Raw genomic sequence first — 27,767 nt, forward strand, 5'->3', positions numbered from 1 at the left:
TGAACCAGTTTCAGATATATTAGTTATTCGGTTATTTTAAGGTTCTTTTACATCAAACCGAACCTACTAGAATCTGGGAGGATTCGACTCGAATCCGACTCAGAATTTTGTAATACCCGAACGAGACTTAATTTTCAAATCCGAGAAACCTGATATCTGAAAGAACCGACGGATATCTGAATATTCATACCTATTAAAAAAAAAACAAAATCAATAATCTCATTCCGTGCGAGGCACGGATTATTACCTAATTATATATATTGAACGAACCATATTTGAGCATACAATTAAATTCGTTTTGTCTCTTGTAGGTTCATCCAAATTAGTTAGAGAAATAGTAGGTTCATCGAAATTAATCGCTAAAATCAACTATATATTCAAAAGATTCGTTTGCAAGCATTTACATTTTTGGTAAACAAAATCTAAAATGAAATTATGCTATAAAATAATAGAAAATAGTTAGAAAAATATAAGGTAAGGTCAAATATAATAATTAGCTAATGAAACGGTCCAACAGCCTTGTATAAATAGATTTTTTCAGAATATTTCCCTTTTAATAATATAAATTTGGGTAAATTAGACCAACACTAAATGAATGCATAGAGAAAATAACTTTACTTCACATTTCTACAGTGGCATTTACTTTAGATTATATTTAAGGTTTTTTGAAACGGGACTTTTAAAATGCATAAGGCAAATTATCTGCAGTGGACTAAGTTTAGTTGAGTAGACCCTAGAGCGGACGAATTATCTGCAGTTCTACCACGTATAAAACATCCAAACACAAGCCTTAAAGTTAATGACCAAATGGTCCACGCATTTGCTCGCAATAGTACAAAACTTAGGTTATAACAATTTACACATGTATCCATATATCTAAAACCCATTCAACAACGCATGATTAAACAATGGCTTAGATGTCTACATAAAGGCCTGGCATACTTAGATGTAATTAACATGATAAGATCGATACTGGACTTAAGCGTAGCTCTTTTATTTCTTAATAAATGTGATTAAGCCACTTTCAGATTAATTGCTGACTACATATTCCGAATGATCCATGAAGATTAGTGCAGCCACTTGTTGCAAAACTGTTCACATTCGGATGTTTTATGGTCCCTCTCAATTTCATTTATAATCATAAATATAAATAGCTTTCGGACAATGAAGAAAGAAGTCGAGTTTTGATTGGTTATGGGGATAAACCATTTAATTGCAATACTTTACAACGTTATCCGCTAGTCACTACTGACTACTACAGTCTCTACTATGCATACAATACTATTTGAAGAGAAATCTACCCATCAAACATAGTTTGTCGTTGAAATAATAATCAATAATGTGAGAATTTTATAGTCTATTAGAATTATTTGTTGGTTGGCCTGTGGAGGCAAAGCTTATAACGTGGATCGACTCATAGTCTTCCGAATTTGCTATCCACTTATGGATGTGTTTTGGTCAATACGGTTGCCTTGTTTGTCGTATATGTATGACCAATTAATTACCCATTAATTATTTCGTGTATTATTTGATCAGCCGAGCAACAACAATTTATACAATCAGCATTCACATGTTTCCAAGACACAACTTCATGTAGCTACCATCACCATTGTCTATATATAATAAAACTTCAATTCACATGCATATTTATATAGTTTTTGAGAAAATATTCTAGAATATACTATATAGATATGATCAGCCAGTGCCCTAGGTAATTTTATCTGCGTATACCATGGTGCGTTTAATTCCATCAATTTTGGTTATATCATCCGGGCTACGAATATAAATGTATAACTAATGTCTCACACGTGTACATACGAGGACTGATCGTATATCAAGCGTGAGAGAGTTGATCATGTCTTTTTTCGTTGAGAAAAAAGAAAAAAAAACATCAAATTTATCTATAAAAGCACATCGTCTCATGTTCTTTTAATCCACAGATAATTTCTCTAGCTCTCTCTCTAGTTTTGTTGGGATACAGTATACGTACGAAGACGACCGTTCGTGTGCAAAAAGATGAGGTGTAGAGCACTTCACGTTGGCAGAAGAAAGAGAGTAACGGTTAATGTGAGCTCGAGGAAGCTCATGAGCCGTCTCCGTCGGATGGTTGCTCCAGAAACGAGTTTTTCCGATGAATTTGACGGTGACACACTTTATCGTCTCACGGCTGATCACATTTTGCTTCTCCAAGCAAGAGTCCAACTTCTTCGTCGTATTTCTTCTCTATATGGTCTCTAGATCGAAGATCCATGGCCACCCACACACACACACGTGTGGCTAAAATAACCGAAGCACGGTATAATTGTGGAATAAACGTTTATGTTCTCTATTTATTTCTTCAATTAAACATATTGGTAAGTCATATATTAAGATGACGAAGCAGTAATTTAATGTAATGATGATGTGCATTTATGTTTGTGTTTATTTTATTGTGATTGGTCTTTTTAATTACATGCATGCAGCTTCAACAAAATCTTATATAACCCCGCTACACAATTCTTATTTTATATTAATTCGCATTTGGTGCATATCCAGATTTGATTAAACGTCCGACTAATTAAAAGATGAGCATTTGGTAAATCGTTTCCTACAAATCCTACACAGGTAAAGCACTCGAACAGAAAGCCAAGTCTTTTACACATGAAGTTTGCGACACAACTTCTTTCTCTTTATAGTTACTAATACATAGTTAATTATGAGGGTTGGTTTTTACCAAAAAAAAAAAATTATGAGGGTTGGTGGTTTTTTTTTTTTTTTGTCAACTTTAGTCACTTTGGACCTTTAATCCTCAAACTGAGGTAAGGAGGGGTCGAACCCCTCACGCCAGGGCCCGAAGACAGAGCTCAATAACCACTTGGCTACGAACGACCCGGGAAGGTTGGTGGTCATAATCGACTTGACTGACGGGTAATCTGTGTATGACACATATGGATGTATATGAGGTCCAATGGGTGAATCATATTCCATGTTTCTCTCAATCATATTAGATGTTATCTATATTATTATATATTTTTGATAAAACAATTTTGAAGGCATTTACCAACCAGTCTATAACAATAATAGCTAATTATAGGACAAGACATGTCCCTAATTATATATACTCAAATAAATAAGACTGCAACACTACTCCATACCACGGGCTTCATTTAATTTAAGACATGACTAGATTCTAATCCGCGCTGGGCAGCGTGGATATTGTTTTATCTATTTTAAATCAATTATTAGTAGTATATGATAAATTTGTATTGTATTTTTATGATTATGGATGGATAAATAATAAGTTAATAAACATATATTGAATTGTGACGTTGTTACATAATATTGTTTGTATGGTGTTTTTTCCAGTGTCCATAGATTTTTAATGTTGTAAATAGTGTTATTTTCCGTATAATGTTAGATGTTTTGTTTCTAATATTTGATAATAAAAATGTGATTGTTAATTTATTTTCTTATAAATATATTTATATCTTATTAAATATATATTATCAACATATTCCATTCAAATATTTTATGGATATATTTTAAGATAATAAGTTTGAGGGGGAAAATTAAGATATAGTTTCATATGTTTTTTAAATTAAAATCTTGCATATATTTTAAGATTAATATGGATAACCCACTAATAATTTTTGAATTATTATTTCCATTTAATAATTGTGGTTGGAAATTCTAACAACCATATTCTGTTGAAGTTGTATCAAACGCTAATATATGATAGATTATGAATGTAGATGGATTACTAGGTATTAGGGAGTTGCGAAAATAAAGAGGATATTCTTTTTGGAAAAGAAAATAAACTTTCAAATATATAGGAGATTTCGTCTATTTAATTATTGTGATTTATTAAAAAATTGCGCAAATTGTTATTGATTAACTGGTGTGCAAGTCAAGTTAGTATAGATTTGATTTTGGAAAATAAAATTAACTTTCAAATATATATATGAGATCTCGTCTATCTAATTATGGTGATTTTAAATTATATTTGCGCAAATTATAGTGATAATATCTTTTTAAAATTTCTTGTATTTAAAAATGATATATCAAAAACAATTGTTTTAATATTATTTAAACAAATGTAACATGTTGTTTCTAACTTCTACTCTATTTTAAAAAAAGAAATTTAGAAATCAATATAAAATTTTGTGCCCAATTGATATTATATGATCGGAGTTTATAAAATAACATATTATGTTCATAATGGCAGGTAGGGGTGGGACGTACCGGGTATCCGAGGTATATCAGGATACTCGGATCAGTAAAATTGATATCACAATCCGGATTCGAGCCTTCCGGATATCCGAGGTTCGGATATTCAGACTAAAATCCGAATACATGCGGATACCCGGATCCGACTTAAAAAAAAATTAAAAATTAAAAATTAGCTAATTAACCATTATTTAGTCTATTTAAAATTATTAAAAATAAATAAAATTGAAAAATTATTGAAATTTAATAAATTAAAAAATTTAGTTATTTTATATATAAACTATATATGATATACATATATATATAATTATATTTTAAATATTTTAAATATATAATAGGTCCGGATCTGGATTTCTGGACCTAAAATTTCACTACCCTGATTCGGATCTGGATCCACCGGATCTGTAGAAGCACTACCCGAACCTGGATACGAGCTCTCTGGATATCCGTTTTTCAGACTGGATCAGAGCGGATACCCGATCGAGTCGCGGATTCGGATTTTAATTCTGAGGCCTAATGACAGGTATTTACAAAACTGAGGTTTATAGAAAGAAAGAAGAAGAACCAAACTTATATAGTTTCTGTGTGTTCGATACAATGAAATAAAATTATTGTATAAGTGTATGTATACAATTGGTCTATTTCAATTGTAATAGACCTTAATTCAATATATTTTGTGACGTTTTGGTTTAATTAGAGTAGGTCTCATTTCATTGGTTTAATATAAGTGAACCGATATAAATTGAAATGTAGTGTCTATAATATTTATTTGATATGGCCCATAAAATATGTAATACACTAATAAAAATGAAATAGTCCAAAACTTAAATGAAAACATTTATGGTAGATAAAAATTAGGACTCTGTATTAATAGATTAGATATTTTGTTTTTATGAAGCATATATATATGGGGTTAATTGTAGAATAACCAAAAAAACAAAATTAGTTTTTTTTAGAGAAAGGGTACAGAGAGACATGAAGAAAAAATAGGACAGAGAATGAGATTTTGGTTAGTTTGTTGGTTTTATTTTTTTGGATCACTAAATGCAATTTCTGTATATACAGTAAAATCTTTGTAAATTAATATTCGATAAGTTAATAATTTCTATAAATTAATAATTTTTTTTGGTTTCCAAGTTGGGTTGGTTCAAAATATGACACAAATCGTTAAAACAATAAATTAATATTTTTTAAGAAAATTCTATGTAAATATATGGTCCCATTAAAATCATAAATTAATAATACATCTATATATATATTTCATATAAATACAAACTAAATATTATATTGTTGGTTTTATATTCACAACGAAAAACCTTTATTTTTTCTTAACATTTCAATATACTTTGATAATTTTTAGTAAAATTATATCGAAAAACTATATATAAGTTATATGAAACATAAAATATAAACCAATTAATATAATAAAATAATACGAAAGCTAAAATTTTAAAATCTTATAATCGTATATACAGTAAAATCAAATATATATATTTATTTTATAAATAAAAAATAGAAAAATAGAAAAATATCTTTAAAAAGAAACTTTATGTAAATTAATATTTCTATAAATTAATAAAATTTCAAAGTTTCAATATTATTAATTTATAAAGGTTCTACCATATTAGAGAGACTCTGGTAATTAATCATTTGTGCTGCATGAGTGTCATATCCTAATTGTAAGCGTGTGGTTCGAAGTCTTCCCCTTACTATTATAAAAAGAATAAGCATGTTAATAGTAAATACAACTATTTAAAATGAAAATAATACATTACAAAATGACCAAAATGTTGCTTTTTATTTGTGTTTAAAGTCAAAAACGAATTAATGATTAGCTTTCCTCCACATGCGATAGGTGGTGTTATACTGAGAGGGGAAAACATTTTGCTAATATATAAAAGGTGGAAAGGAATAAATAAGAGCACCTCTGACTAGGCCTAGAATTAAAATCTCGATCCGCGATTCGATTCGGTATTCAGTCCGATCCAGTCCAAAAAAACGGGTATCTGGGGAGCCCTGATCCGGATCCGGGTAATGTTTTTATAGATCCGTCGGATTCGGATACGGATCCGGATCCAGATAATGAAATTTTAGGTCCAGATACCCGGATCCAGATCTATTATATATTAAAAACATTTTAAATATAATTATATTTATATATGTACATCATATATAGTTTATATATAAAATAACGAAAATTTTAATTTTATTAAATTTTAATAACTTTTCAATTTTATTTTTTTTTAAATAGACTAAATAAATGGTTAATTAGTTAATTTTTAATTTTTTTAAAAAAAATTATTTTTAAAATGTTCGGATCCGGGTATATGCGGGTATTCGAATTTTAGTCCGGATATCCGAACCTCGGATATCCGAAAGGCACGAATCCGGATCCGAATAATAACTTTAAAGATCCGGCGGATCCGGATATCCTAATATACCCCAGATACCCGATCCGTCCCACCCATACCTCCGACTACTAAAATTAATTAGAATTCTGTACAATATAAAATTAATAATTTATTTAGTTTCCATCCAAAAAACAAGAGAGATAAAGAGAGAGAATTTTCTTTCTCTCTCCCGCAAACCCTTGTAACCTTAGCATCGTCAACATCTGACCTTTGCTCTGGTGGAGGAGATCGACAGCAAACTTGTTGTACTATTTTTCTTCGCCATCCCATATTTTCTTTCTTCTTCTCTTTTGCCTCTCTTTTGCATTCTTTTTCACTCCTCTGAATTTCTCTAACTTTCCGATGACTTAACAATAGAAAGGCTGGCGTTCGTCAAACCACTGGAGGAGAAACGAGGTGTAGCAAGCTGAAATGATTGGTAGAGTCAGTAGGAGATCTCTCGCAACATACAATCCTTTTTTAGATCTGGGTCATATTTAGGGGTTCATGCTTTGTCGGAACTGGAGAGTGTCGCCTCGCGTGGAGCCTTCTTTACCATCTTCCAGACCTTTTGTCGTCGATTTGCTATCTTCTGGTCTGTGTGAGTTCCTCTTCTCCGTTTCCCGCAGATACACAGTGTAAAGGTCATTGTGGATGTTTACTCTGTCGCTAGATCTGTCTCTTTGCACAGCAGTGCGTTGGATGCTTTCGGTTCGGTGAGCTCCTCCTCTTTGCAGATAGAGAAGATATCTCAGGATGTCCCATAGTTAAGCCGTCGTGGCGTCTGGAGTCTCTCACTTTCGTCTTAGCTCTGGCCTGTTTCGAGAACTCTGCCTCTCCCTGTCCTAAAACCATTTGATTGTTTATGGCTGCCTAAAGATGTTAGCTGCCTTTTTCTGAGTCTCGTGGAGCCTTCTGACTTGGTCTGTGGCCGGTTTCTGCTGTTTCCTTACCGCCTGCTTCCACACTGAAGCTCAAGAGTCTCTCAAGGTATGCTGTTGGTGAGTGACGTTGTTGATTATAATTATAGACAGAATTTAAAAAATAATTATTTGCAATGCATCACATAATAAAATCCACACAATACAATTATTTACCACATATTTATTCATATAATATGAAATTTATGTTACTGTAAAATAGTATGGAATTTATGTTAGTGTTGATAAACGTATAGTATACAAGATTAGTAAATTGGAACATTGTATACAAATGAAAATACAAATAAATTAAAGAATAATATATAATATATTACACTGTGTTCAGCAAATGTGTGGATAAAGATAGAAAACTCCTGCAATAATTGTTGTATTACATTTACTTCTCACAGTTAAACCGGAGTGTTCAATTTTATATCACCAAAATAGTGTAATACATCAAATCCATCTCAACCCCTAAATATTCAACCCTATTCAATCCCACCCCTAACCCTTAAATACTAAACCCTAAACCCTATTTACGAAATCCTAAACCCAAATATAAATCTTAGAAATTTATGTGAAATTTACACTATGGATGTGGTTGGTTAACTAAAATTTAAAATGGAATTTGTCAATGTTTATACATAAACCAATATACATAAACCAATATTCATATTAATGCTACACAACAGATAATGCATTCTTATATATTGTAGTATAGCATTTCTATTATACGTTCGTCAAATAGAATAGAAAAATAAATAAGTAGTACACTGCAATAATTAGGCAAAGAAATGTACGGGATCCAATCTATAATACTCACACAAATCAAGTTTCGTACATTTTTTGAATATTCCTAAATTTTTATTACAAATTTGAGAACTCTTAAATTTTAAGAGCACAACAAACTGATCTATTTCATAGATATAGTATATAAATATGTGATTTGATCAAAAAAAAATGTGGATAAAAGTAGACTATATTTTAAATAGTACAGTAACCTTACAAAAATATGTAAGTATTTCCTTCCTCGACCGCGATTGATCAATCATATTCCCCTTGACTTTGTTGTCCTCCTCGATTTCATCATCTTCTTCGTCTTCGTCAATATTGCTTCTTCATCCACTTCTTCATTTTCTTCATCCTTTGGAAAATATCTTCTCCTCCGCAAAGAAAGGCGGGAATAGGGACGGTGGGAAATGCAGTGATATAATTTGAGAAGAAGACAATTCACTTTCTACAAAATTACCAAGACAGAGTAAATATGAGACGATGTGTGATTTTTGAGAGGCCACAATTTATGTTTCATTGTTATTATTATTAATTTTATTTTGTTTTTCCCTGCAGGCTTTACTGGTTGTGTATGAGAATAATATAAAAATATTAAATTGAAGAAAAAAGTTGTATAGGTGATTTATGGCTTTTGGTTAGACCTTGAATTATAATTAGTTTGAAGGGTATACAATGCAATTTCCCTATATATATTATATCCTAGCTTTTTGTTTGATATGGTTATTTGATGAATTTTAGTTTTCTAATGGTTATAGGATCAAATTTCCAACATCTATTAACATTCCCTATAAGGCTGGGTATTTTTCCGGTAATTTTGTTTCCATATGATATGAAAATTCTGATATCAGTAAGTCTTTAAATCAAAGCAAATATTTAAAACCAATATACATTAAAACAAAATAAATCAAAAACTAAAAAATTTGGATTCAGATATCTGTTCTGTTCTGATTTTTATATAAATAGATATATATCTATAATTAAATATAGTATTTTAAATGTATAATTTATATAATTATTATTTTAACATATAATCTAATTTATAAAATTACTCATAAATATTAAATTAAGAAAGGAATATAAAATCTTTGTAGAATTACATTTTTCTAAACTTTTATGCTTTATAAAAGAGTTAAATATTTTTAAAATTTTATGGAACATATAGTTTCACTAATATTTATTTTTTATTTTATACTATGTAAAATATATTTTTGAAAACAAAATACAGTTTCTCTAATCTTGTGTTTTCTAAATTTTGTTTGTATTGAACAAAGTGGATAAAATATCTGTAAATATTCGCAAATGTGTATAATTTTTTGGATATCCAAAAATCGGATACCCGTACTTTTCGAAGCAAAAAAATACTGATAATCATGGTATTATTCGATATGTGTCCACCCCTGTTTCTCTACATTTTAAATATCTAACTTCCAAAAAAATCATACCTTCCTTAATTATGTGAGAGAGAGAGGGAGATTAATACAATTTGTTGAATCTAATTCACAATATAAAATATATGCATGGGTTTTGTTTTGATCTTTAATCACTACTTCTAATTTATTTTTGTTATTCATCAGAATATTCTCAGTATTCTCTTTTTATTATTCACGATATTCTCAATATTCTCAGAATCAAAATATTTGACGCTTTCATTTTTCACCTAATATTTTCCTATTCAACAATCAAACGAAAATATAGACAATCAATTTGAGTAAACATCCAAAATCTCATTTTATTTTAGGTACTATTGGAAAAGAGTAATCATAGAACGGAGGAAGCAGTGGGCTGACTAGTGAGAAAGAAGTAGGCTTTGAAAGAGTATTACGGGCCCATGCACGTGTCTATGGCCGCTTCGTCGGCCGGCGCGTGCTACATAATTCCTAAATCATATACTCCTTTGAAAACTACCCGATTAATAATTGGGGCCCTTAATAATTTTCATCTATCTTGTGCACAAAAAAAAAATTCATCTATTTACGAAGAAAATGATTTAGGGTTTAGGGGTAAACACTTTAGAACTTGTATCTTAAAATAACATGTTTTAAGAATCTCCTTAAATCTTAATAAGACATATGTCATGCTTTTAGTGATTAATTTTGTTGTAAAAATTTAAAAGTAAATACAATAATAGTAAATATTAAAGATAACAGTATGTTGTTGTTAAGTAAGATACTCAGATGACTATTCCCACCATTCTAAACTAAAAAAAAAAAACAACTAGATTCTGATCCGCCATTCAAAGAACGAATATATTTTTTGTTTTAAATTTTTAAAATTTATATTTATTTTCATATTTATGTATGTTATAATTATATTTTTATTTTTCTTTCTAATTATATTTGTGTAAAATAATTTTTTAAAATTATTAGTAAGAAATTTTAATAATTGTACTAAAAATAGTTGGAGTAAACCTATATTAATAGGTCATGTTCCTAATTTAATAGAATATATATCCTATAAACCTTGTTGACCAATAATCAGTGTGATATTTTTATGATACCTCTAAACTTCAAATTTTAAAGGTCTAGATAATCTCAAAATGCAATATAAAATCGGTTAGTGACGGTTTAACTGAATATCCAAAACAAGGAATTTAAACTGTATATTTTTAGTGAGCTGAGGTTGCGCCAAATTCAAGTAACATGTTTTCGTTTTCACAGAAAATAAAACTGTATATTAATCCAGTAATTATATACTACTATTATTATACCTTCTAATATAATAAAACATGATTTTCTTATGTAATGTGATAATACATGATTTTGAGAATCGTTTCATTTAGGGGCGTATCTAAAAAAACATTTAATGTGTGGCACTATAAATAATATATATATATAACAATAATAACATATATATATATATATATATATATATGTTAAATTATTAAGTGAGACTTTTTTAAATTACAATAGAAACTAAAATTTTACATTTTTTTTTAATGAACCATATAAAGAAATAATAATTTTCTTAATTTTATATCTACATTTTAAGTAAGTGTTATCAATTATATACTGCATACAATAGTTAAGAACCTTGATTCCTTTTAGTTTTATTATCTGAGTATTGAGAATTAAAATAATGGAAATAATTATTAGAGGGAATTAGAGTAAATTTATAATTTTATCATAGATAATTTAGTATTAAAAATAAATATTATGAAAAATAAGAATCATTTATGTAAAAAGAAAAGAGAAAAATATTTTATGAAATAGTAACTAAAAGTGTGTAGAAAATTCGAGAAAACAAGAAACAATTTTAGGTAACAAAAATAAGGGGAAAAGAAAAATATTTTATAGAATAGTATTTAAAAGTGTGTAGAAACAAATAATCCAAAAGACAGTTTACGAAGGATGAACTTAATTTGGGTGTGGCACAGTGTAGTCATTAAGACCAAAAGAGCTAAGTATTTTTGTTGGGAAAATCGCATAATTTTTTTTAAAGTGACAATCACTTACACTTTAGATCGTGAACTAATTTAACAAGCATTTAAAATTTTTAAAATGACACTTGTATCATAAAAAAAACTTTTGTTTTAATTTATTTGTACATTAAATCAAAACTGTAATCAATACTATTCAAATGATGTGTCGGTTCACTATATTTTTAATTAAATTATTTTATTAATAAATTAAGAATACACAAACTATGAAAATTCATTAAAAATAAAAAAAAAATCAGAAAAATAAACAAAATAAAAATCATAAAAATTTAGAAATATTAAAAATTACAAAATATTTATATTATTTTATTAATAAAATAAGTATAAAATGTAGAAAATACTAAAATATAAAAAACACAAAAATCTTAAAAATCATAAAATTGACAAAACTCAAAAAACTATTATATTATTTTATTTATTAAATAAAAATATAAAAAATTAAAAAACTCAAAACAAATCATATTATTTTATTCATAAAATAAATATAAAAATATAGAAAATAGAAAATTCATAAAAAATCAAAAGAAATCATAAAAATTGAAAAAAAAATTCAGCAAAATCAAGTATAAAAATTATATTTGTTTTATAAAAAATCGAAAAATTGTATTTTAGTGTTTATTAATTGGGGATTTTCTGGATTTTTACAGCTAGATTTATATAGCGTAAGAGGAATGCGTGCATTAGGGCCATAAAATGGATACTTTCAAGCTATCATTAGTATATATCCTTCCCTTTGTTTCACAAACCTGAACTTTCCCAAATCTAACCAACACACACAAAACATAACATATAAGAAAATCGTAATTTTCAAATGATTCTCGTGAACCAAATCAAAGCAAAGAAATTAAACTCCAAATCTAGCTATAAAAGTAAACCGATACATTATTAATTTTGGACAGTACTGGTTACAATTTTGATTTGTGTATAAATAAGTCAAATTGAAAGTTTAAAATGTTTCAATATTTTAAATGTAAATGGCTGCCACTTCGAGAGATTTTTATGCGATTTTCGCCATTTTATCTGTACTTATAGTAATAAGTTCTTTTCCAAGGTTGATCCGTCCCTGATTGCATTCGTCTTTTAATTTTTTAACTTGACGGGAGCCAATACGTCGCATTTTTGGCACCTATTTTCTCTCCATGTACTTCTCTACTAATAACAATCATTCATCGATTTGAAACAATATTATATTCATTAGGCAGTAAAACAAACAGTGTATACGTGCATTGGTAAAAATCTAGATATTATTCACACACCATACAGAAAGAAATGATCCAAGTATGAAGTCAACCGAATTGAATATAAATAGACGTCCATCGAAGCCACGTGCAGACTAATGACACGTATTTAAGTTGGATCACCGTTTTTCCTGAGAGTAGGTCCATTGTATGAAAAGTCTTGAGAGTTTACCACATATCCCGGGCTCATGCTCATTCGTGAAAAGCATGGAATTCAAACTCGTGGTAAGTATCTTAAATAATTTAACGTTACAATGATATATCGTTATCCAAAGATATCATCAAGTCACCAGCACTTTTGTTGTAATTATGGTCCGTTCTATGCAACTTTGATAGTCCATGTGATATAACCATATGTTGGACTTTTTTTTTTGTCACAAACCATATGTTGGACTAAACTACCGTTTTATGGGTTTGTGAATAGTGTACATATAAGATATGGAAAATGGCTATGAGTCTAAAAAGGGTCCAAAATAATTGAAGCTTAAATGATGGTGAGTATATATGGAATTTAGGGTTGGAGAGAAAGTGGGGTATGTTAAGCCATGTGCGTCCATGTGGTATGTCTTTCTCTCTTTAGCCCCACTCTTTACTTCTCTTCTTTTTCCTTTGATCTATTAAATGACTCCACACTCTCATTTCCTCTATTAATTCTCCACTTCATCAATCTAATCTCTTTCCCTCTCTCTCATTCCTTCCTAGCTAGGGTTTCAGATACAATCGAGCTACTTGGATATTCAAAAACAGAAACAAGCGTAAGGTAAGTATTTATTGCTAACATGCATTAAGGTATGACCGGTCATAAATCAGAAGTGTGACAGATGAAATATTCCGACGAAGCTAGGTGCAGTTATATATATATTTATAATATGCTGATGAGTGATGAATATACAACATATACTTTCTGTTTAGATCATGTTCTTGTTGTTCATTACTATACAATATACCATCCAATAATTTCTGTTTAAATATATTAGGATGAACACGTATGATATGGTAAAGCAAGAATTTATCAAGAAATGGATAACAACTCTCCACATGTTGGATTCTTCCGTTGAACATTCCATGAACGTAACCGAGAGGAAAAACGCGATAAGACTATCATCGGACATAGCAATAGCAGCCACAAGAAGCGGCGCAACCATATGGAGCCGTGCTCTCATTTCTAGGACCGGAAAGCACACGACAACCTGCAAACCCGTGGCTCATAGAATACTTAAGAAAGCTCGGAACCGGATTAAGAATCGTTGTACCACTATTACACGAAATGGCCAATTTGGGGCGAAAATGAGAGTGAGAAAACGTACGGAATTGCTCAAGAGTCTAGTACCAGGAGGCGAGTTGATAGACGGAAAAGACTGTTTGATAAGAGAGACACTTGATTACATTGTTTATCTCCAAGCACAAGTGGACGTTATGCGAACCGTTGCTGCCGTCGATTCAGTCACCATGGACTTGTCGAAAAACAAGTAAATGTGTGTATGTGCATGCATTTCGCACACTTGTAGTTATGAAGTAGCTAATGATTAATATGTAAGTCCATGTACATAAATAGGATAACAGACTATCATCTACAGCTTGTGTTCCAAAAAAAAAAAATCTACAGCTTTCGAAGTGTACATGTTTAAATCTATGGCTTAATCTCAAAAATATTTTGAAGGCCCTTGAATCCTGTAGAATCATTTTATTATCTTACAACATATGAATATCTCGTTCAAATCTCCCCAGCTTCATATTTTAGTGTATTCACGATTTTTTAAAATAAATGGGCCCAAAAAAATCCTCTAAAAAAACATATGGTATACCAATAGTACAACGGATATGTTTTTAGGTCATACAATAATTAGATTTACCGATTCGTAAAATTATACATCTAATATCTCGTTCAAATATTCGTTTTATAATTTTTTACAAACCAGCACCTCGTACATAATTGTTGTGTGAAAAGTCTCGTACATATATGTACTAGGGGCATAGCCCCCGCGCAAGCGCGGGGCTGGTTTCTTTTGTAATACGTTGTGTAATTTGCTTAACGGGGTGTTGTCTGACGGGTTTGTTCTTATTGCGGTGTGTCTATGGTCGTATGCGATGTTATTGTTTGTTGTTTTTAACGTTTGTATGAGCGGCTTCTCTTTAGTTGTGATGAAAAGAAAACTGGTTGTAACAGACATTCAATGGATGGGTAGAAGAATGAAGCGTGAATTCATATGGGTTGATATATATTTTTTGTATATTTTAATGAAACCATCGACCATTGGCATTATAAGCGGAATCGTATTCAAATATTATGGGGTTATGTAGTGAGTTAGTGTCAAATTTTAATTATATGAAGTTGACTATACGAACATTTATTTGACAGTATGAAAAGTTGGGAACTAAATTTAAATTATATGAAGTTAATTTTATGTCTTTGTCCTAAAGATGGAATTTTGGGTTTCTTAAAACAGACGTGCTGCTTGAGAGAAGAAGGATTTTTTAAAAGAGTTCCAACTGTAAAATAGTGTTTGCTTGTCAAGCACGTTACCTGCGTCACAATATTTATGCATAACGGTTGTGTTATTTCTTTTTTTTTTGGTAAATTACGATTGTGTTTAATCTTTGTAGGAAGTAAAAGGACATCTTTAATTTAATAAAAAATATGCCAAAATATGCGACTGAGATGATGTGCCAGAAAATATACGACATGTTACGGAATTATGAATCAAGTGTAACCCGTCAACGATTAATTAATAATTCAAAGCGCAGATAAAATATCTTTGGATATAAAAAGACATAAAAGGGAAGAAAACCAAGTCGCTACAGAGAAACAGCTATTAGAAGCTTTTGTAAAAACATAGATAGAGGTGTTGACGGGATGATAGGAATAGATTCTCCCATCTACTCACTGCCACGCTTGCATTTCTTCTGAGCGGTTGCATTCTCAGGAGGAGTTGCCGAATCTTATCCCTCACTAATCTTGTCTCCTATGATAGGAGGGCCAGAAGAAGAAGCTGCCAGTTCGACGTTGTCCTCACTGTTTGAAGGGAGCCCCTCAAAGTGTTCCTGAGTAACACAAACAGACAGTCTTTAAAAAGGATGTAATTAGCAAAAAAATATAACCATGTTTAGTTAGTGAACCTTGACATGGTTCGCTATGGTGACATCTTCAGTGATGGTGGAGACAGTGAAGGTACGGTGATTAGGAGTGAAGTTGAAAGGTGTGACTCGGATCTGGAACACAAACTCCTTCCCTTCTAGCTCTTCAAGGCAACCTGGGAGACGCTCCTCTCCACCCTCATGCACCTACAGCAAATTAGCAATACTCGGAAGTTATGACGCCTGGGGAAAAATTCTAAAACTAATCTAAATGTTCTTGCAAAGCAAAGAAAGTACCATATCGAGAGCAAGAACAGCAGCGTCCTGCTTGGTTAGTTTTGACATCTCCTTATCGAGGACAACAAATGTAACGCTATCTTTGCCATCATCAACAGCTAGCTCAACACGAAATCTAAGATTGTGAAATGAAAGTATTAGTAAACGTCTACTTGAAATGTTTTAACCATTCTTAAAGTGTAGAGAAACCTACCTGAGGACACCAGCCAGGTCAGAAGTCACACATCGGGTGCAGTTCAGGGAAGTTCCATGTCTCTCCAATTTTTTGTGGCAACCAGTGCATGACACAAATGACTACCCATTTTCTTGATTGACAGTTTGACAAAAACAATCTGGGCCTTGCAGAGGAAATCAGCCTCTTGGGTCTGCCACAACGTAATATTTTAGGCAGTCGAAACAAAAAAAAAACTAAAGAAACTATATTGGAGTAGTAAAATCAGACAACAACCTGCTCACTGGAGTTGGATATGAAGGTGTTGAGATCCCCTATCGAGACAAGTTCCTTTTTCTTGATCCCTTCGAGAGTGTCAATACATGTATAACCCTGAATGGCAGTGGCCCCGACACTGCGTATAATATGATGAAACATTAGATAACATATAATTCTGCAATAACTTCAGAATGATAATTTTTACCTGCTTACAAACTCTGCTACTTCAGGGATGTTGGTGTCAAAGAAGAACCTAGTTCCTTGTGTGGAGTTCAAATACAGGTTCCCTGATTAGGAAGAAACAATTGTGAGCGGAAAACAACAAATAAAAAGAGCAAAGCCAAAGACTATACGAAAACATCAACTGTTTCAGAGAGGAGATGATTTTACCTCCGAACACTTTAGGATTAACTGAGGTCACCAACAGCACGGACTGGGATCTATCCCCTGCATTCAGAAGTCCCCGAAAGGTTGATGCAGCCTCGTACCACAGAGACAGGTAAACGGTTACAGTCCTGTCAGAGGAGCGGAACCAATCATGTTTCAATCATAAAGTCAAACCTCACACAATATAATTATATACGGAGACATGTTTCACAGGGAAAAAATATAAAATCTCACAAGACAATTAATTTCCATTAAAACATGCTTCACTACTTGACCAATCAAGATTCGTAAATAGTTTTAACTATCTACAATCGAACCTGCGAAAGACTGGCAATGGTTTGAACCGTAGCGGTTTTGCTACACTGCACTTCGTGGGATCTGACTATGAACTTCTCCTTATACAATAAGCCATCCTCCATCAAGCTACCCAACATGATGCCTCTTTCCACGGCCAAATAGACATCTGTGGCGAGCATCCACCCTTAGAAAACGAATCCTCTGCTCCTCTGCCGTCACCACATCGCTCCACTGGTTCGTCTTCACCCTTCGATTCTTCAACCTGCAACTAAATCAAAGCCACACAGAGATGATGAGAGAATTAATTATTTGTAGACCTAAAATGGAGGAGATGGAGAGACATGAGATCTCAAGAAGGTGGAGATACATGGAGTAGAGATCTGAGAAAGAAAAAAACAGATTCGTATGAGGAAGCGTCTCGTCGCCAGAGACGTGCGTAGAGACTTTAAAGTTCGATCAAAACAGTTGAGAACGGGAAGAAGGATCACTACAAGAAAACATATTATTTACCAGGGCGCAATTCGTTGTAAATTCGTTGTAAAAAGGGAATTACGACGACTTTACCTCGAAACCCGATTCGTTGTTAATCGTCCGTCGTAAAAGAAGATTCGTCGTAAACGCCATGTAATGGTTACGAGTTAATGAATTCATCGTAAAGGAGAAAGAAAGAATTCGTCGTAATCTCCACGTAAAGCCTCGTTGTAAGTAACTCGTAAAGTTTCGTCGTAAAGGACTTGTAAATATTTCGATGTAAAATACACGTAAAATTTCGATGTAAATTCGTTGTAAAATTTACGACGACTTTACATCTCCGTCGTTGTAAACTCGATGTAATTGTTTACATCGTATTTACGAGTTCTTCGATGTAAATTCGTTGTAAACTTTACGACGAATTTACATCGTTGTTTTATTTATTATATTAATTATATTAATTTCATTCATTATTTTATTTTTATTTATAATAAAATTGGAAATTATAAAAATTAAAATTTCAAATAATAAAGAAACAATTGTTTAGAAAATAAATATTCCATAAATAAAATTTAAGTTTTAATATTTTACAAAACGAAATTATAAAAATAAAAATCTACGGGAGCGATACATCATCAAAGTAGTTGGTCTCGCTCGGTCCCTCTCCGCTCGTTCCCCCTCCCACTGGATCGGTAGAATCGGGATCCCGTTGTTGCATCCCGAGAGCTTGTCGTCTGGCCGCCAACGCTCTCTGCATGGTCGGGTTCCCCATCGCCATAATATCTAACAGGTTCTCGAGAGAGTCTAAACGCTCCTGCTGGGTATCCAATCGAGCCTGCATCTGAGAAGTCTCTTGGGCCCGTCTAGAAGAGTAAGACGAAGTCGCCCTTGCGACTTCGTTGACAGAACCGATTCCCACCGTCCGGCCCTTCTTTCTTGGAGCGACCTACAAAAAATAATATTAAATAATTAATATTGTTGAAATAATAAAATTAATTTAAACTAGCTTTTAAATTTTACCTCCTCGAAGATCCTGTCGACCTCTTCCGTCGTCAATTTGACGGGTAATCCATCCGGAGACTGCTGGGTGAGTTGCGTCTCCCGCTCATCGACCCGAGCAGCAACAGTGTTGAAGAGCTTCTCGGATGCAGGATCAACAAAAGTCCCGTCCGGTTTGGCGTGAGTTATCTTGAAAAGGTCGGACAAAGATGGCATGACTCCGGTCTTCTCAAACTACAAAAACCAATAATAAAATATTAAATATTGAAATTCAAATTTATTAATAAAATAAATATTACAACTAAAACTTACAGCGTCGAGACGGATCCCGGCATGAGGTTTTTGCCCGGTGGTATGAAGCATAGGCAAATTCCCGTCTTTATCCTTGGTCCTACGGGAAGCAGAGCAGGAGTTGGCCTTCCGGATTGAGCTGGGTAGCTTCCAAAAGGCGATGAGGCCATCCCATACATCCTTGGTGACCCCAGTGGGCTTCCCGTCATAGCCGTAGATCTCCCACTTATCCTTCCAATCCGAGACCGTGTTGGTAAGGCGAGTCTTCGCCTTTGCCTCGAATTCCTTCTTCACCATTTCGGTGATTCCTAAGGACCAATTCCACCTTTGCTGAAACAAACAAAATTATGAAACCATTAATAATTAATAATTAATAATTAATAAAAATAATAAAATTAAATATTAAAAAGAAAATTGAAAAATTACCGCAAACTGTTTAAACCAAGTGGTCTTGACGTGATCTGGAGTCAAGCTCCAGTTTGGATAAGCTCCGTCTAAGTATCCCTTCATCGTCCTTGAAACGCTCCGGGAAACACGGTTGTTGGCCCCAAACCTGCAAATTGAACCAACTTGTTAATAAAATATATAAAAATGATTTGAAAATTTTAAATTATAATTTTACTTACCAATAAGTACCCGGCGGTCTATCGGGGTCCAAAACGTCCATACCCTCCCGTCCAGGCGCGGAAAGCAAATCCTCCACCGTATATCTTGCGTATGGTGCATGAGGAGGCACCCGCAAGTCTGGATGAACTTCTGGCCCTGGAATGGGCTCCTGCGGAGCTGCTGGTGGAGGAGGTGGAGCCATCTGAGCTGCTGGTGGCGGAGGTGGAGCCATGTGAGGTGCGGGAGGAGGACTCCAAACTCTCTGAGATGTCTGAGAGTCCGGAATGGCATCAGAAGATGCTCGGCCGCCGGAAGAAGAAGACGTCCCGACACCGTCGCCAAACATCTCCTCATAAGTCGGTGGTGGTTTTTTCCTAGGAGCCATGATCTACATTATTTTAAAAAAAATAAAAATAAAAATCACAACACCATTAATTAATTATTTTTAAAAAATTTCTCTATACTAACCACCTAAACTAATTCCCTAAACTAATTCCCTAAACTAATTCTCTAAACTAATTCCCTATACTAACCACCTAAACTAATTATAAAAAAAAAAATTAACTAGAGAGAGAGAGAGGAGTTACCTTAGAGAGAGAGAGAGTTTTGTGAGGAATGAACGAGGAAGCCTCGTTCAGGTGTTGCATATATAAAGAAAACACGTTCCTCGTAAATTCGTCGTAATTTTACGAGGAATATACCAGGCCCGCGTTTTTGGGTTTACGAGGAAAGTACCAGGCCCGCTATTTTGGTTTACGAGGAAAGTACCAGGCCCGTGTTTCTGTTTACGACGAATTTACAAGGACACGTGCTTTCAGGAATTACGACGAAAGTACCAGGCCCGCGTTTTTTTCTTTACAACGTGTTTACAACGACTCTTTGAAACCACAAATCAAATCCCTAAACTCCGATTCATGGTTTACAACGAAGTTACGACGAACCTAAACTTTACGAGGAAAGTACCAGGCCCGCGTTTTTTTTACAACGAAATTACAACGAAATATGTGAAACCCCGAAAATCAAAATCCCTAAACCCAAAACTTACATATCTATACTATCATATCTTTTACACATTCAACCTCTTTTTTCAACTGAAACCATAAACTCCAATTTTTTTTTTTAAATGCATATTATATAGCAAATAGAATTTGATACACATATAAAAATAAGATCTTCTAATAAAAATCAACATTTGTTACATATTTTTTTACATCATGAAGAATCATTTGAGTTCTCATCAACATCACTACAATGATCATCATCGCTTCTATCGAACTCATCTTCACGTGCTTCATCCGTCACATCTTCGGGAAGATCTTCATATTGACGGTTATCCGGGTCGATCAAAAGAATTTCATCAGTTTGTTGATCAGGTACCTCAACTTCATTGATTGCATCTTCTTCTTGCAAAGGTGGTTCTTCTCCAGCAACAATCCGTCCACGAGGTGTTATTTTGATAGCAGTTAACCAATTTATCCCAGAACTTCGAAGGCGAGGGTATGGAAGGAAGCTAACTTGTTCGGCTTGGGAAGCTAAGATGAAAGGCTCGAATTTGTTATATCTTCTCCCAGAATGGATATCCACAACACCAAATTTGTTAAACCGAACACCACGGTTCTCCACGGGGTCGAACCACTCGCATTTGAAGAGGACACATTTTAGCTTCAACAACCCTGGAAATTCCACTTCAATAATCTCTTGCAAGATCCCGTAAAAGTCTGTTTCACCTTTCACACATATTCCGTAGTTGCTTGTTGCCCGACGTCTCCCATACTCATATGTATGAAAAGTGAAACCTCGTGTGAAGTACATAGATGATGTGGTGACCTTTGCTACTGGACCTTGGATCAAATCATGAAACCATACAGGATAATATGGATCGTCATAATCAACCTACAAATTAATACATCACTGTTAGAATTTACATTATCAATAATAGTACCAAAGATTACTTAATATGTTAATATTACCTGTCCTTTTAACCACTTGACAAAGTGCTTATCTTTCCTTGCATCCACCTCGGTTCCGGATATTCCTGGTATTGCTTCTTCAACTTGAGATACAAACAAGCTGCAAATTAAACAAATGCATCATATCATATAATTAATTAACATCATATCGTATAATACACACGAATATTATTTACCTTTCAAAAGAACGCATCACAACATCCTCGCAGTTGAGCAGAATATAAGTGTGGGCACTATGCTTATCCTCATCACTGGACCACCATACTTCTCTCAGTTTACCACCAAACCGTCCAATTTGGCAGAAAATGTCAGGAACACCGTCTACTGCATAAGATTGCGGTACTCCACCATCATCATATCTTCTAGGAACTCTTTTCCTCGTACGAACCGTTGAAGCAAAGTAGTATGATGTGAAGTTAGATGTTTCTGCTGTCAAACTTCCAGCCACAATCGAACCTTCCACCTTTGCAAGATTTCTTGCTTTCCCCTTCAAATGTTTCATAGAGCGCTCATATGGATACATCCATCCATTGTGAACAGGTCCGCGAAGTAATGCTTCGTACGGGAGGTGGACAACTAGATGTTCCATGACGTCAAAAAATGATGGAGGAAATATCTTCTCTAGGTTGCACACTATGATCGGGATGTTCTCATGAAGTTGTTCGATGACTTCTTCCTTGAACGTACGTGTGCTAAGGTCTCTGAAGAAAGCTCCGATCGCTGTATATTGCAAATATAACTCAAATTAGTAACATTTCATAATATATATATATATATATATATATATATGTATATTATTAATTAATATTTACCTGCAAGTGCTTCATGTACATTTGTTGGAAGGAGCTCAGCAAAAGCGAATGGAAGTAGTCGTTGCATAAACACATGACAATCATGACTCTTCATTCCTGAGAACTTTTGACCTCGTTCAACACATCTTGACAGATTTGAAACGTAACCATCAGGAAACTTCACTTCTGATGCAACCCAGTCAAACAAAGTTGACTTCGCTTCTGATGACAATCGAAAGATGGGAACAGGAACATTTCCATTGCTCTTGATATGTAACTCACTTCTTGAGCAAATATCGGGTAAGTCCATCCTTGACTTTTTGTTATCTTTTGTCTTCCCTGGGACGTTCAGTATTGTATTCATGATGTTGTCAAAAAAGTTCTTCTCTATATGCATCACATCCAGGTTGTGGCGTAAAAGAAGATCTTTCCAGTAAGTTAGCTCCCAAAATATACTTTTCTTATGCCAATTGTGAGATATCCCATACCCATCAGGCATATTACCAGGAACATGCCAGTTTCCTCCTTTCTTCACAGTTTTCTGAGCTCCGTAATAATCAATATCCTCCTCGATCTGCTGGCCTGTGAGATATGGAGGAGGACTGTCTCTGACAACTTTGTTTTTCCTAAACAATGTCTTATTTCTTCTGTAGGGATGAGCAATAGGAAGAAATCGACGATGACAATCAAACCAACAACTCTTTCTACCATTCTTCAGTTGAAAAGCATCCGTAGATCCATGACAATATGGACAAGATAACCTTCCATGAGTTGTCCAGCCAGACAACATTCCATAAGCAGGAAAGTCACTTATCGTCCACAGCAGAACTGCTCGCATCGTAAAATTGGTTTTCGTGGAACAATCATAAGTTCTTACCCCTTCTGACCACAACTCCTTTAGCTCCTGTATCAGTGGTTGAAGAAATACATCCAACGACCGTTTTGGATGCTTCGACCCAGGGATTAATATGGTTAAGAATAGAAATTCTTGTTCCATACACATGTCCGGCGGCAGGTTGTACGGCGTAAGAATAACTGGCCACAAAGAATACTGTCTCCCAGACATACCAAATGGACTAAATCCATCGGTGCATAACCCAAGATAGACATTCCGAATATTTTCAGCGAAATCTGGGTATACCTTGTTGAAATGTTTCCACGCCCTTGCATCTGATGGGTGAGCGACCTCGCCATCCTTCTGGACATGTTCAGCATGCCACCTCATCCATGCAGCAGTCCTCTCCGATTGGTATAATCTTTTTAACCTGTCTTTAATGGGTAGGTACCACATCCTTTGGTACGGTACCCTATTCCTCCCACGTCCTTGCGGCTTGAATCGTGGTTTCTTGCAGAATCGACACTCTTCTAACTTCTCATCATCCTTCCAGTAGATCATGCAGTTGTCGATGCAAACATCTATCATCTCCGAAGGCAACCCAAGACTATAAACCAATTTCTGAATCTCATAATAAGATTCAGCTGACACGTTGTCTTCTGGCAAATACTCTTTGAACAACTCCGCCCAAGCATCCATGCAATTCTCAGGTAAATTATGATCCGTTTTAATGTTCATCATCCTAGCTGCTAGAGACAATTTAGAGAGACCTTCTCTACAACCAGTGTAGATTGGTTGATTTGCAGCATCTAACATTTCATAAAACCTTTTTGCATCCAAATTAGGTTCTTCTACATTTCCAGTTTCATGAGCTATTGTTGTAGTTGTTTCTAAAAATGCATCAGTAATCATGTCTTGAACCCTATCATGATCTACCATCTGCTCCTCCTGATGATAACTAGATTCATTATGCAAATGATTCTGTTCTTCACTATTACCAGCATCTTCAAAATTATTACTACTACTAGCTTCATTTCCACCATAACCCTCCCCATGTTGATACCAAATATAATATTGTGGTGTAAATCCTCTATTTAGTAAGTGCTTCCATACAGTTTCACTACGAGCAAATTTTGAATTCTTGCATTTCCGACAAGGGCAGAACATCTTACCGCTTTCCTGCGTGATCGGTGTACAGCCCGCCTGGTGCATGAATGTCTCTAGCCCGCTTAGAAATGCATCCGTCACTCTACCGGAATCATCTTTATGCGAATACATCCAACTTCGTAACTCGTAAATATTGAAGCCATCAGCCATTTGTTTTTCTTTTTTCTGGTTTTTTTTCTTTGATTTCGTTTGTGTGTTATTTGAATTGAGAAATGATCATATATATAGACGATTTTCGAAAGTGGTAGGTGAAGGTATAACATGGATTTTACAACGAAAAGCTTTACTATGCTTTTACATCATTTTTACATGTTATTTACAATGAATTTACAACGAAGTTAGTTTATTTTGAACCTCATTATATGCACGTTTTCACCAAAATTAACGGTTACATGATTCGTCGTAAATGGCTTGTATATTTACAATGAGTTTACGACGAATTGGGCTTTTCACGTAAAGCACACGTAAATTTACAATGATTTTACAACGAGGTTAGTTACTTTAAACCACACTATATGCACGTTTTCACCAAAAGTAACAGTTACATGATTCGTCGTAAATGGCTTGTATATTTACAATGAGTTTACGAGGAATTGGATTTTCCACGTAAAAGCCTTGTAAAATTACATTGTGTTTACGACGAAACTGTTTCGTTGTAACTTTACAACGAATTTACGACGAATATTTACTTACTCGTAACGTCGTCGTAAACACCATGTAAATTTACGAGGAAATAATTTCCTCGTAACGCGTCGTTGTTATAGACGCGTTTTCTTGTAGTGGATCGCCACATCAATCTCTCTAATCTACATGAAGACGGTGAAACCCTAATCTATAACATCGCGATGGCTGCTGATTAAAGATGGACCAATAAAGCCTAGTAAAAAGACAAAACAAAACAAAGACGGAAGGCCTGTTTCGTTTTTTTCTAAATGAGGTGAGGACCACTCAAAAATTGGACACGTGTCCTTTATACAGGAGTGATACTCCCTCGTTATAATATAGATTCATTACAATTAAATTTTGTAAATTTTTAAACTTCTAGACTGGGCATTGATTATCAAATGAATATAATCCATAAATTAGATTAGTTGAGTTATATATGCACATACATTTATTTATTTCACAATATGTAATTGATTGGTGGGGATGACCTCCCGAACCATTAATTATTAATCAGGAAAACTAGAATTCTATTATTGCGTTCGGACTCCCAAAGAAATGGACGGTTTCAAGTAAACAATATTTTTGAGGCGTAGACCTTCCAAACAAAATTGATCTAGGTCATGCCCATTGAAAAGTTGGTCTTTACAAGAAGCCAGATGTGTGCAGACTTTTTCTCTAAACCATAACAGTTTAAAATGGTTTACTTTTTAAAACATTTAACATTTGATAATTATGTTGTTACAGACTAAAAAATATTACATATAATTTTACAACTGAATCTTATACTTACTTTATAGAGTTCGCGTCTCCTAGCACTTATAAGTCTTTTTTTTTATTAATTTACATACATAATTATGTTTTCTCTATGACTCAAAACTCAGACTTCCTATATAAAACATCAATGAATTTTTTGGACAAAGGGTTCTCGGTTTATTGTAATTTATATGCTTTTTTTTAACAATTTGTAATTTATAAGCCCATTTTTATAATTAGGCTTGTAAGAACACCATTAACGGGATTACTTATTTGTTTTTTTTTGTTTTGTTTTTTTTTGTATGATAATTATTTTTTTAAAAAATAAAACCAATCGTGGACCGCTGCGTGTCGGTAGGTTATGCTTACAATAAACTAGTGTTTTTAAAATTTTGTGGGACCCACCCTGAAACCCACATACTATTATATTTTGATAAGAACCCTTCCAATAAACACTCCCGTTAATTAATGGTGCTCTAATCGGCGTAATGAATGGCTTATGTTTGGCCTATTTTGGTTGTTGTTTTCCTTATACAACTCAAAAATGACAATAGAACGGGCCTGATGTGAAGCCCAATCGATTGAGATGTACAAATCTATTGGTTTATCCATTTCGATCATACTCGATACTCTATATAAAAGAAACTAGCATTGAGATTTGCGTTATTTTTTTTTGCCAAACTGTAAATATTATAAAAGCTAGAAGAAACTTACAAGAGAATCAACTTAGTTTTTGAGCCATCTTGGCAAAAAGAATAAAAACAAGATGGATCAACACAAAAACTAGAGACTAAGGACAAGCTTTTAACGGAGCCACATAGTCATCAGTTTCCCGAACGTTTTGTTCTTCCTCCTCGCTGAGATAATGTTCTTCACCTCTCTGTCAATGCTTCTGAAAACGACGGGGGCCGGAACCACAATCTGATTATGCATCAAATTGTTACGCTGCTTCCATATAAAGTAAACCACTGTGTGCAAAGCTATTTTCCTCAACAGGGACATCTTCTTTGATTGTGCTGCTCGGATCCATGATAGGATTTCGGACCAGTCTGTGAGTCTCGGTGGGGATGGCCTGCATCTCCTGAAAACTTCACTCCATATCTGCCTGCTAAACTCACAAGACAGCAGCAAGTGATCTCTGGTTTCTGGTTCTTTGGTACATAGTGCGCAGGACGGAGCTAATGGAAGACCCCATGATGCTAGCCTGGATCTCGTTGGCAGCCTGTCGTAGTTTGCTATCCACATGGTGAATGCATGCTTAGGAACCGCTCCCTTGAACCACACCACATCACACCAGTCCTTAGTCCCCTGCCTTGGCCTCAATATCTCCCAAGTGGTGGAGGACCTGAAAACAAAAACAGGAGAATCACCAGCTTAGATTTGCGTTATGATGTTGCGTTATGATGTTTTATAGTTTGTACACAAATTCTGTTTAGGTTTGGCACAAATGTACTCGAGTGGTTTTGTATCGGCCAGTTAGATTCAGTGACCCTAAATAAATTTGCTTTAAAGTAAGTTGAAGACATCGTGATATGCTCAATTTGTCACTAATTGTTTAACCCGTCAATATAATTTTTTAATCCACTCTCCTTCTGTCGGTACACACATACAAATCTCTTGGCAGTTGGCATTTAAAGTAAGACTCACATGCTCAAATGATAACCTCTTTAGTTAAATCCACCTTTGATTTGATCAACACGCGATTTTGATTATTAATTACTAAACATTTACTGAATACATGATTAATTAG

General features: G+C 33.8%; 4 protein-coding genes across 4 annotated transcripts; 2 read left to right on the forward strand and 2 right to left on the reverse strand.

Annotated features, from left to right (window-relative positions):
* The first annotated feature begins 1,748 nt into the window (after positions 1–1,748).
* On the forward strand, positions 1,749–2,451 carry LOC130499422 (uncharacterized). Its single transcript, XM_056993462.1, has one exon. It carries the CDS (start codon positions 2,017–2,019, stop codon positions 2,236–2,238), a length of 222 nt encoding a protein of 73 aa, XP_056849442.1. The 5' UTR covers positions 1,749–2,016; the 3' UTR covers positions 2,239–2,451.
* Positions 2,452–13,512: 11,061 nt separating this feature from the next.
* Positions 13,513–14,645, forward strand: LOC108825715 (transcription factor IBH1-like 1). The gene is made up of 2 exons (XM_018599061.2): positions 13,513–13,742; positions 13,960–14,645. The coding sequence occupies exons 1-2, from the start codon at positions 13,528–13,530 to the stop codon at positions 14,453–14,455; spliced, it is 711 nt and encodes a 236-aa protein (XP_018454563.1). The 5' UTR covers positions 13,513–13,527; the 3' UTR covers positions 14,456–14,645.
* Positions 14,646–15,922: 1,277 nt separating this feature from the next.
* LOC130499999 (uncharacterized) lies at positions 15,923–18,711 on the reverse strand. Its single transcript, XM_056994687.1, has 9 exons — positions 18,560–18,711; positions 17,599–17,730; positions 17,175–17,299; positions 16,990–17,071; positions 16,803–16,920; positions 16,548–16,648; positions 16,355–16,469; positions 16,100–16,264; positions 15,923–16,024 (listed from the first exon to the last, which is right to left on the reverse strand). The coding sequence occupies exons 1-9, from the start codon at positions 18,709–18,711 to the stop codon at positions 15,923–15,925; spliced, it is 1,092 nt and encodes a 363-aa protein (XP_056850667.1).
* Positions 18,712–21,047: 2,336 nt separating this feature from the next.
* LOC130500000 (uncharacterized) lies at positions 21,048–23,887 on the reverse strand. Its single transcript, XM_056994688.1, has 6 exons — positions 23,358–23,887; positions 22,618–23,243; positions 21,982–22,525; positions 21,806–21,905; positions 21,563–21,728; positions 21,048–21,151 (listed from the first exon to the last, which is right to left on the reverse strand). The coding sequence occupies exons 1-6, from the start codon at positions 23,885–23,887 to the stop codon at positions 21,048–21,050; spliced, it is 2,070 nt and encodes a 689-aa protein (XP_056850668.1).
* Between the last annotated feature and the right edge of the window lie 3,880 nt (positions 23,888–27,767).

Source organism: Raphanus sativus, chromosome 9, assembly GCF_000801105.2.
Source record: "Raphanus sativus cultivar WK10039 chromosome 9, ASM80110v3, whole genome shotgun sequence".
NCBI classification, from domain to species: domain Eukaryota; kingdom Viridiplantae; phylum Streptophyta; class Magnoliopsida; order Brassicales; family Brassicaceae; genus Raphanus; species Raphanus sativus.